This window comes from Canis lupus, chromosome 33 (assembly GCF_048164855.1).
Source record: "Canis lupus baileyi chromosome 33, mCanLup2.hap1, whole genome shotgun sequence".
Taxonomy (NCBI): Eukaryota; Metazoa; Chordata; class Mammalia; order Carnivora; family Canidae; genus Canis; species Canis lupus.
The window spans coordinates 1,660,041-1,672,086 of NC_132870.1; the positions used below are offsets into that span (position 1 = coordinate 1,660,041).

The following is a 12,046-nucleotide window of genomic DNA, read 5'->3' on the forward strand; positions in this document are numbered from 1 at the left end:
TATTCCAGAAAGAAGACATTAAAAAGACTATAAACCTATTCCAGCTTTATTTTTTTTTTTAAGATTTTATTTATTTATTCATGAGAGACACAGAGAGAGAGGGGGGTGGGGGCAGAGACACAGGCAGAGGGAGAAGCAGGCTCCATGCAGGGAGCCTGACGTGGGACTTGATCCCGGGTCTCCAGGATCAGGCCCTGGGATGAATGCCGTGCTAAACCACTGAGCCACCCGGACTGCCCCTATTCCAGCTTTAAAAAACTATATATAGACTGTTAGCAGATAGGTAGAAATTTTCTAATTAAGTGCCCACAAAAACATGTACATATTCAGGTTCCATGGCGAGAATGAAAAGCTCCTAAATTCACACAGAATCAATTAGTAGGAGAAAAAACTTTCTAAAGGGTTTGACATGCATAGGAAGGCTTGAATTTGACTTTTCCTTATCTATAAGGTAGGCCTACTTTTCCTTATTGATAGAATAAAGGTTTTGCCAAACCCAGCATCAGAATTCAGTTTTAAATAACCAGAACAATTAAATCCAATTACGTTGAATGACAGAGTTAAGTTACATTACACAAAGAAAACCTGTTTTGACATTTATCTTATACTGAAATATTACATTCCTCTAAAATTGGGGAAACTTTCTAATGACCTGATGTGGCCTTGATTAATTACTTATTGAATAAGCATGCCAGTGACCAATGCCTCAGTGTAAGTAGCATACTATCTAGGCACCTTTTAGTCCTCTGCCTATATGAAAAATAAAAGCTGATTCAATACTATCAATATTTTTATGTAATCATTAACATTAATCAGACATTATGGTTTAGAAAGCACTTCTAAAAATACCATCATGTCTATTATGTCTCAGAAGTTAAGAACACAACACAAGTGATTTAGGAAGTGAAGGCAGATCTTGTGGCTAAGAGTTTTCCAGGATCCTTTATTTCCCCCCAAGTGTATACAACAAGTCAAATCCTTGAGGTAATTAGAGTTCACTCCCAAGAGGAGCCCTACAATTAACAACTCAAGGTAGGTAATGCAACTCCAAAGTCAAGGGCACTAAAAAATTTTATAATAAAAAGAATCCCAATAGCAAGTGTGATTTTTTTTTTTTTTTCAAAGAGTTGTTCTCATTCCTGGATATACATCAGTCATCTGTGTAGTTTGTTTTTGCTTCTTTAAATAAAGACATCCAGGTCTTACCAACTAGAGATTCAGATTCAGTAGCTCTGGGTTAGGGCTCAGAGTCCATACTTTAAAAGAGCTACAGCTAGGATTGAGGCTCTAGTCATTGGAGCAGCCTTATATGGTCTGTTTTAAGTCACTGTATTCAAACTATGAATACATTTTAGGTTAATTTTTTCAGTATAGATAACCATCTAAGTAAGAGAATCTTTGCTAATAACATGACAGGATCCATTAAATAAGAAATATGAAGAAAAAAAGAATTATGAAGAAAATGAGATACTTGGCACTATTCTTTAACTGATCCAGTAACTTCTCCAAATCTGTTTAGAATGTTTAATTTAATTTTTTTTAAGATTTTATTTATTTATTCATGAGAGACACACAGAGAGAGAGGCAGAGACACAGGCAGAGGGAGAAGCAGGATCCATGCAAGAAGCCTGACGTGGGACTTGATCCCGGGTCTCCAGGATCACACCCTTGGCTGAAGGCAGTGCTAAACCACTGAGCCATCCAGGCTGCCCATAAGAATCTTTTCTATGACAAAAGCTAAAATAAGGTTATTAATAATTTGTGAAGAACATAAAACCAAGAAAGTACATTACGTTTAAACTCATCTTTCTCTGTGAAAGGGAGGTTAGCTCTAGTAGGGGAGGCTTGATAGTAAGATTAAATAGACATCTCAGATAACCTAGATTGCAGGCAATTAGTATCATAATAAAAGATTCTTCAAGTCTCTTTTAAGAGTACAAGTGTGAAACAAAAAAAAAGTAACTGGCCATCCAAATTCTTCCACTCCATTCTTCTTTAACTTTTATTTTTCATACTTAATAACACAGTACAGTATCCTCAGCACTAAATTCATAGTTCCCCCAGTTTATATATTCCCAGGCATACAAATGACAACAAATGAATTGCTTTTCTAATTTTTATGCCTTGCCATTAAATAAATGCTAACTTTCTGATTTAAATCAATTGAGAGCCTACTATGACCAATTTCATATAATATAGCCAATGATATATAGCAACAGAGACAATATAAAACTTAATCATTTATTTTCATATGCTGTCATTCAACAAAAATATACCACTTATGTTCAGTTCATCTTGCTATACTCCAAATGTATGCTATACTCCAAATAGAAAGTATTTATGTATTTTAAAACACTACGGATAGTCAATAAGCAGTGACAGAAAAAAATGTGTAGAAGGCTTATACTTTTCTAATCTACCTCACTGTTAACATCTAGTACACCAATATGTTAAAAGATGACTAAACATTCTGCTGATGATATATGGTTTGTAATAAAATCAGGAAATCAAAAATTTTATAGGTTAAGTATAAGTTATGAATACTGATAGCAAAAAGAAAATTACAGATTATGATTCAAAACATTTCTAAAAATTTACAGCAATAATAGAAAACATCATGCCTTCTTACAGGGGCACAAATCATGTCTAAGGTTTTCCATTCCCTGTCACTTTCTAGAATGTTTACAAATTGCCCTTGGTTTAAAATATAAACCCTCAAACAAGGCATTGTGTTTAAGTGTATCCTAAAATATTTACCTTTACAGTGGCTAAAAACCTGTCCAAAAGACTGCTAGCCAGAGCAAATGTTTCTGGGTAAAGGTTGAATTGGTACTTGAGCTTGGCCAGCCACTGAATCACTTCATCTCTCTGGGATGGAGAAACATTCTATAAGGGAACAATTGAAAGATAAAATAAAAATAAAAGAGAACAAGTGACATTTCAAATTATCATCAAGAATGAACTATCTCTTAAAAGGTTAGCAAATGCTATGGAATACATTTATATGTCAAAAACATTTTTAAGTTTACTCAAAATCTATCAAACTTGAGATGAACAAAGATAAAACATTATGTAATGGTCATAGCATTTACCAATACCCAATATTCTCTTATTTTTTTATTAAATAAAATCTTCACTATGTCATGTCACCACAGTCCTGTATTTTAATTAAACTAAGGTGTTCAGGGAATATAACACTTTAAAGGTTAGGTAACTAGTATCAACTGACAGTAGTTTGGAATTAAGTTTCCCAGTGAATTTCTTTCTAAGGCACCAAATAGCCATTAAACCATCTTAGGAAATATAAATAGAGTATGGTAATAGAATGAGAGCCCATTAAAAACAAAACTAAAGCCAACAGAAATAAATGAAAAGTACCAGGTACAACCAGATGAATTACACATTTAAAGATCATGGAAGAATATTGAAAGGGAAATTCACCTGCATTAATTTACCAGTGGAGAGATTATTAAACAAACACATAACATTACTGCTTCCTACATATTAAACTGCTGAGCACAGGCTTACTTTTTAGAAGGTACACATTTTAAAGCAATAATGATTTCGATATCTTTACTGTCAAGTTTTGCAGGCACCATGAAAAATACAAATAAAACAAACCTAATAATAATCTACTTATAATAAATTAAACAGATCCATGAGAACTACCTCTACCAGGTAAATACAACAGAGTACAGAAATGACTCTGTGATTAGTGGGAAAAAGTATTTTCAGTAAGTGAGGGTTCCAGACAAGTAAAGTGCTTAATCTAAGCACTGCAATCTTTGTAATTATAACCATTTTAGATGGAAATCCTTTAAAATATATTTATCTCATTCCTTAGAAAGTAGAGAGATCATAGCTTAAACCTCTTACCTGATTACTATGGGTCAATTTTATGAAATTCTTTTATCACAGAGAGATACATTAAGAGTTATGAAAGCAAGGAGGGCTATATATTTTCATAATGTATCTCCTCAAACAAGTATTTCAGTTGGAATTTCTTCTCTCCTCCTCTTGGCTTTCTTTAGTGTGAGAAATACATGACTCGATGCTCATTATAATCTGCCATTGGACTGGCAAAGTAATTTCTCTCTCTCTCTCTTTTTTTTTCTAATTCCTCTTTCATTTTGGCATAACATAGTAAAGTATTTCTTAATGTTGGCCAAACCAACTAATCACACATGTCATTTTTACATCTAGCTGTAAACTCAGTTGTAACTGGTATTTCAGAAGGTTAACTGCCAAAAAAAAAAAAAAAGAAGGTTAACTGCCATATATCTACCTTCTAGTCAATTCTTTTTGTCAAATAAAGACTGATCCTAGACTACTGCACAAAAAAATACGGCCAAGAAAGTTAGATAAAAATTTACAACCTCTCACATTAACATCTTACCACCAAACTGGTGTTAAGACTATGAACAATAATCTGAAAACATCTGACAACCACAACAGTTCATATTAATAAATATTCAGTGTCTATCATATGGCAGGTCCTGGGAATACAAGGAATAAAAAGCTTTCTGTTTGAACTTCAAAACTTAAAGCCCTATGATGAGGCAAACAATCAGAAAATGTCAATACACAATGATTAGTGTAAAAGAGAGGCATATACAGTGCTAAAGGAACACACTAGAAAGGCACTTGGTCTTGTGTGGAAGCAGAATGAAAGCTTCTTATAGAAGACAGTAATGAATGTGTACCTTAAAAGTTAAAAAGTGAGGAGAGGATGTAATCATTTTAAAGACATTGAAAAGAGCTACGTTTTTTTAAAGCCCATGAACTTTAAAGCATAGGAAATGAAGTCAACCTGGAGGAAATAACCTATTCTCAAGCTCTTCTGACTTGCAAATAAAATCAAGGTGGGTGAAAAAGACTGTTAGAAACAGATATTCTGAGAATCAGTGGTATAATTACTTTAATCAAAAAGAAATACAGGGAACACCTGAGTGGCTCAGGTCATGATCTCAGCGTCCTGGGATGGAGCCCTGCATTGGGCTCCCTATTCAGTAGGATGCCTGCTTCTCCCTCTCCCCCGCTGCTACTCTCCCTACTTGCACTCTCTCGTTTGCTCTGTCAAATATATAAATAAAATCTTTAAAAAATATATTTAAAAAAATTTTTTTAAAGGAAACATAGTTCATGAAACTGAAGCTGTGGGCTTGACAGTTTCTGGGTGCACAGAGTAGCAAAATAATTTATGTCCTGCATAGACTATCCTGTTCATTCAACATGACAGAGGAAACTGGAGTTAGGTTATTAGAACCAGAGCTGAATTCTCTCTCACGCAGAGAGTCTGCAAAAGGTGGCAAAACATTATTGTCTGGAGCTGTGGCTTTTCAGGAAAAGTGAGAGAAAGCTGACACAGACTGACAACTATAGGCCCTGAGTCAAAGAGCTGTTAGCATGGTCACTGGTTCTACAATATATCATTTTCCACAGAGCCCTGAGCTGCTACTTTAAGATCTAGTTCTGGACTGGGGGCTCCTAAAAGTCCCTGGGAACTAAGTGAATAAAGGCAGTCACAACATTTCTAGATGGAGAGAATTATGCATTCAAGAGAAATTAAATTCCTACTAGGATGAGCTTTTATCTAAAATGCCAAAACAAATAAAAAAGTAATGTTCAGCAAGCCATGCAAACAAATCAATAAAGAAATACATTTGCAGAAGGAGAAATAGATGTTGCTAGAACCTGATGAAACTGGGGAGGCTTAAAGGAGGTGAAAGAACAATGATCCAGAGTAGCAATAGGGAACAAGAACATCATCAATTCCACCTTCAGCTCAGAAAGCCATACAATAGGGATAGAGGAGAAAAAGATCCCTAAATGACAAATTATATATAATGTGCCAATTTGGTGTTTGACATTAAATAACAAACATATAATTGTAAGAAGTGCCACAAAAGATGGACAAAATATGCTATAAAAGTATGTAACATAGGGAACACAGTTACCTACAGATTCGATATCATGGTTGTAACTAAATGATTCAAATTACAGAAAGCACATAGAATACAAAAGGCACTCAAATACTGGTTTTGTTCTTTCCCACCTCTAAAAATACTTGCTGTTCTAATCCCAGAAAAAAGCAAATTTAAAAATATTACATACAAATAATTATTTTAAATCAATTATAATACAACTAGTTATGAAAGAGATCATGGCTAGTCTTTGGACTTTATACCTTATATTAAAATATGAGGCCAGGGCCAAGAAAGCATTCCTGCATGGCTAGTATTATCTCACTAATCAAAACCAATAACAACAGCAGCAGACAGCAAAAACCCCACAAGTTTAACAGTTTAAGACTCACTCTTAGGAAGTCATACTAAAATCACCTTTTCAATTCAATTAAAACATGTACTAAAGAGTAATATTATCAGGATAGCTTTATAAAAATTAAGTTCTATGACTAATATTCAGAAGGAAGAATGGGAGGAAGAAAGGAAAGCAGAACTGGCTGCCCACCCCAGATAGTACTTCCTGGTCAAGGAATCTGTTTTCTTTTACACGGATTCCTCAAATAGGGTTAAGCGAGTTCACTAAGTTGAATGACTAATCCTCAAGAGAATTTGGAACGGATTGATTCAACCTAGTAAAACACAGGATTTTATATTCCACATGCTACTATTCTGATCCTTAAAATACAAATCCTCTCCAGCTTTAAACTCTAAAAGGCTCACCATTACCTAAAAGATTAAGTAGAATCCCCCAGGCATGGCGTACAAATCCCTATGACCTACCTCTCCAGCCTACTCATCTTCCTATCACCTCTGCCTTAAAATTCATACTGGAAGAGCAGTATTTGTAATTATGTCCTTCCCTGCTCTTGCCATGCAGTTTTATTACATCACTGCTCCTCTGTTCATACTGTTCCCTCTGGTCGGAACACACCCCTCTCTCTTTTACCTACCTAATTATCCTTCAAGAGCTATTTCAATGGTCACTCCTTACCACACTTTTCCTTGTAAGTCTAGTTGGGCTAAGTACCTTCCTGTGCACCCACAGCTTCTCGTCACACCTGTAAAGTTCAACATTAAAAAAAAAAAATACATTTCTGCTTTTGGCTATGAAAAAGCTATCAGCAACCACCACCACTACCTGTTTTGAAGTCATGAGAACTGCTAGGACAACCAGGCTTTGCAGAACCAAGATTATGCAAAAGAGGTATATTTATCCCGATTTCAAAAGTCTGTGTTATGTCACTTAACTTTTACTAAAAACCTACCTTAGTATCTGAAAAAATCGGAAGTAGATTTTCACTTTTATGAAAAAGGTAAAAAGTAAAAATAGAATTCAGCATTTGTTTTGCAACAAGTTGTTACAGTGACGGCAGCACCCCCAGAGCAGCAAATCAGTACTGCCCATCTCCTTCCCCTAAAACTACACGCAGCACCTCAGCATCATGCCACCATGGCTTTGAACGGTCTATGAGCATCAGTGCTTTATCTTGATTTATTCTGTCCATCTGTTAGCAAGATGTGTCCTAAGGTATCAGAAAAGCCAAAGAGAGGGTCTGGGAATGTTCAAAAAGTTTCCCTTACAAATTCATAATTGCTACTTTGCTGTTACACCATTTCAGCTTAAGTTTTCACAGGAATGCTCTATTTTCAAATAATGAGGGAAACCTGTAATGAGAGGAGTCAACATTCTGTAGCTTTTCCTTCAGAGCACTTGCCCATCCTGAGTATGGCAAAAAGCTGAGAGTACGGGCAAAGAAACCTACAGAGCTTCAGAGACTTTCATAGGGGCTAAAGACAAAATCTGGAGACTTAAGGAGCCAAGTGGGGAGAGGAAGGGTCAGAGAACTGAATGTGACACTCAAGTAATTTTTCCAACTTCAGAATGAAATTCTGAAGTTGGAAAGGACAGGGATGTAATAAGCTAAGCAAAAGCCTCTGAAAAGCAAGAATGAGTTCTGTACCCTAATCAAGGTCTCAAGTTGAATCCTGGGCTGCACTCCAGGATGTGGGGCACACGACAGGCCAATGAAGTCATACCCAAGTGCAGCCCAGACTCCAATCAGCACCACCCCTCACTGGGTTACAGTGGTTCATCTACTCGGTCGCCTAATAAAGAGAAGACTGAACCATTCTGCAGCAAGATAATATCTAGAACCTTTACAATTTTTCATAATGTTCAGCATTCAATTAAAAATTACTGGGCACACTAGAGAGTATAATGCTAAGCAAAGTCAGTCAGTCAGAGAGAGACAAATCTCATAGGATTTCACTCACATGTGGAATTTAAGAAACAAAACGAACAAAAGGGGGAAAATGAGACACAAACCAAGAAACAAACCCTTAATTAAAGACAACTGATGGTCATCAGAGGCGAGGTCGGGGGGCGGGGTGGGTACGATGGATGTAATAGGTGAAGGGGATTACCATTAAGGGGATTACCATTACTTACCATGATGAGCACTGTGTAATGAATAGAATTCTTCAATCACTATATTGTATACCTGAATCTAATACAATACTATGTTAACTATATTAGAATTAAAATTAAAAACATAATAAAAGATGGGAGGGGCAAGATGGTTGAAGAGTAAAGGTCCTCAACTCACCTGGCCCCACAAACTTACCTAGATAACTTTCAAAATATTCTGAACACCTACGAATTCGACCTGAGATTTAAAGAGAGAGCAGCTGGAATGCTACAGAGAGAAAATTTTTGCTTCTAACAAGGTAGGAAGGCAAAAAAAAAAAGTGGGGGAAGGGCTCCGCGAGGACCCGGGCTAAAGCAGAGCTGCAAAAGCCTCCATGGCAGGAAAGCCCAGCCCAGGAGAAGCGGTAACTTTAAAAATCCATGCCGGAGTTTTCAGAAAGAAAAGTGCTTAGCCTAAGAGAAATCAGGCAGAGTCGCAGGGGAGACAGTGAAGCCTCAAGATTCCCGGAGTCACTGTAAGAGGAGGGGCACCTGGGAGAAAGCTCACTGCAAACCATGGACCAATCTTGGTAAAGGGCTGGAGTGGAGCTTTTCCGCCCTGCTGCCGCCATGGCGCCCATGAAAAAGCTTGTGGCAAAGGGGTAACTTCTGAGGTGCCTTTTTCCAAAAGGTATTTGAAATATCTCACCAAAAAATATTTGAAAAATAACCACTTCTGTGACTGGTTGCGCGTAGTTGCTAACAGCAAGGAGAGTTATGAGCTGCATTACTTCCATATTAAACAGAACGAGGAAGATGAGGATTAAAACTCATTTATCTCAAATACTTTGACTTCTTGAAGAAAACCTGGACCCCCCCCCCTCCCCCGCCCCAAATAAAAAGAAAAAAGGTCTGGAGTGGAACAGCTCTCAGGGCATTTGGGAGAAGCCAGTCGGTTAGGCAGGCTGGCTCTGGAGCTCCCTTTATTCTAGAGCCCTGCTCTAGAGGGAGGTAGCTGTGCCCCATTCCTCCCCCGTTTGGGAGGGGTGGCCCCCAGGGAGCACAGGTCCAGGGGTGCAGGGCTCTGGATCCCAGGGAGCTCAAACGGACAAAGCCAGCGATTCTGTGTTCCCCCTGGGTCAGGTAGAGGCGGGGAGGGCGCAAGGCAGTGAGGACTCTCCTGCTACTGGGTGCCCCCAAGCTGTGCATGTCAGCACCCTTGTCCCAGAAGCATCTATGCCAGTGTAGACTGGGAGGTTGTAGTTAGTTACTCATGGGGAGCTGACTCCAGAGCTGGAGATCTGGTCGCTGCCATTGTTGGTTTTCCTCCTTGTGTCACCTTGTGCCTGGGAGGGGCGGGGCTGCCAGGGAACAGAGGCCTCACGGGATAAACAGCTCCCACTGAGCCCGGCACCTGGTAGGTGGGGGGCATCTCCACCCAGGTACACACACCTGAGAATCAGCACAGCAGGCCCCTCCTCCAGAAGACCAGCTGGGAGAACAGAAGAGCAAGTTCTGGAGCAGCGCTGGAAAGCTCCAAGACTGAGGGAAAATAGTATATAAAACTAGAGGGTCATTTCTTTTTTTTTTTCCCATTAGGACTTGTTTTTATATCAGACTAAAAATTTCCAATATATTTTCCCTTTTCCCACCTTAACTAAAATATTTTACCACCTCTTCATTTTTAAGTTTTTCCTTTTTTGACTTTCATATTTCTACAATTATAGATCTTAGATATATTTTTCACTTCTGGATTCACTTCAACGTATTCAATTTAATTTTGGTAGATATATGAGATACAGGTTTTTGTTGTTTTTTTCTGCCTCGTTTTGTTTTACAATAAAGTTAGTACCTTCTAAAACACGACCAACACCCAGAACCAAGTGGAACACTGTGTTGGTTCATTTTGTGAGATTATATTCTCCCTTCCTTCCTCCTTTTTCTTGTTAATATTTTGGTGGTCAATGTTGGGGCTTTCTGTAAGTATTGCTGCTTTATATGAATTTGGGATTGAGCATCTTCTAACATACAAAACAAAATACACTCAACCAAGAGGATCATCCTCTAGGACCCCTCAGGTAGACCACATTCTCTCTCCACTACCACTTCCTCACCACCACCATCCCCCCCTTTTTTTCTCTTCTTTACTTTTTATCTTTTTCTTCTTTGTTTTTAGCTTTTTATTTTTACTACTTTGTTCTAAAATTTGTTTTTCACTTTAGTGGTCCTTTTGTTTTATTTTGTTCTGTTACTTTTATTTTCCGGTCTCTGACCTGTTTGAAATGATCTAGGGTGTACTTTACTTAGGTCTTGGTTGATATTTTTGGCTCAGCCTGCTGATACAGCCACTCTGCACTGAACAAAATCACTAGAAGGAAGAATTCACCACAAAAGAAAGAACCGGAACATACTCTCTGCCACAGAGTTACAGAATTTGGATTTCAATATGATGTCAGAAATTCGATTCAGAAGTACAATTATAAAGCTACTGGTGGCTCAGGAAAAAAGCATTAAGGCCTTTAGTGACTTCCTTACTGCAGAATTGAGATCTAATCAGGCCAAAATTAAAAATAGATTAAATGAGATACAATCCAAACTGGATGTTCCAACTGCTAGAGCTAATGAGATAGAAGAGAGAGTCAGTGACACAGAAGACAAGTTGATGGAATGGAAGGAAGCTGAGGAAAAAAGAGAAAAATAATTAAGTGCCATGAGGAAAGGCTTAGGGAAATAAATGATAACCTCAGAAGGAAGAATCTATGTGTAATTGGGATTCCAGGAGAGGCTGAAAGAGAAAGAGGACCACAAAGTATATTTGAACAAATCATAGCTGAGAACGTTCCTAATCTGGGCAAAGAAACAGGCATTCAGATCCAGGAGATAAGAGAGGACCCACTTCCCCCAAAAATCAATAGAAACCATTCAACACCTCCACATTTAATAGTGAAACTTGCAAATTTCAAAGATAAAGAGAAAATTATTAAAGCAGGTCAAGACAAGTGATTCTTAACTTATATAGGGAGAAATATCAGATTAATAGCAGACCTCTCCACAGAGACCTGGCAGGCCAGAAAGGGCTGGGATGATGTATCTCGGGTACTAAATGGGAAGAACATGCAGCCAAGAATACTTTACCCAGCAAGGCTGTCATTCAGAATAGGAGAGATAAAGAACTTCCAAGATAGACAGAAACTGAGAGAATATGTGACTACCAAACTGGCTCTGCGAGAAATATTAAGGGGGGACCATCTAAAAAAAGAGGAAGCCCAAGGAAATAATCCACAAAAACAGGAACTGAATAGGTATTATGATGACACTAAACTCATATCTTTCAATAGTTACTCTGAACGTAAATAGTCTAAATGATCCCATCAAAAGATGCAGGGTTTCAGACTGGATAAAAAAGCAAGACCCACTTATCTATATGCTATCTGCAAGAGACTCATTTTAGATATAAGAACACCTCCAGCCTGAAAATGAAGGGGTGGAGAACCATTTACCATTCAAATGGTCCTCAAAAGAAAGCTCAGGTAGCAATCCTCATATCAGATAAATTAAAGTTTATACCAAAGACTGTAGTAAGAGATGAAGAGGGACACTATATCATACTTAAAGGGTCCATCCAATAAGAAGACCTAACAATCATGAGTATTTCTGCCCCTAATGTGGAAGC

The 12,046-nt window shown here is 37.7% G+C and overlaps 1 protein-coding gene across 6 annotated transcripts in view; it reads right to left on the reverse strand.

Annotated features, from left to right (window-relative positions):
* CCNI (cyclin I) overlaps nt 1-12,046 on the reverse strand; it is a 38,227-nt gene that overhangs the window by 9,820 nt on the left and 16,361 nt on the right. For 3 of the 6 annotated variants that reach the window (XM_072810708.1, XM_072810706.1, XM_072810707.1), the window contains one exon: nt 2,758-2,886. The exons of 1 other annotated variant lie outside the window; for it this stretch is intronic. In XM_072810708.1, the coding sequence (XP_072666809.1) occupies nt 2,758-2,886 (129 nt within the window). Of the gene's footprint in view, nt 1-2,757; nt 2,887-9,825; nt 9,916-12,046 lie in introns of all 6 variants that reach the window. 2 more of the 6 variants (XM_072810705.1, XM_072810704.1) reach the window with 1 other exon arrangement.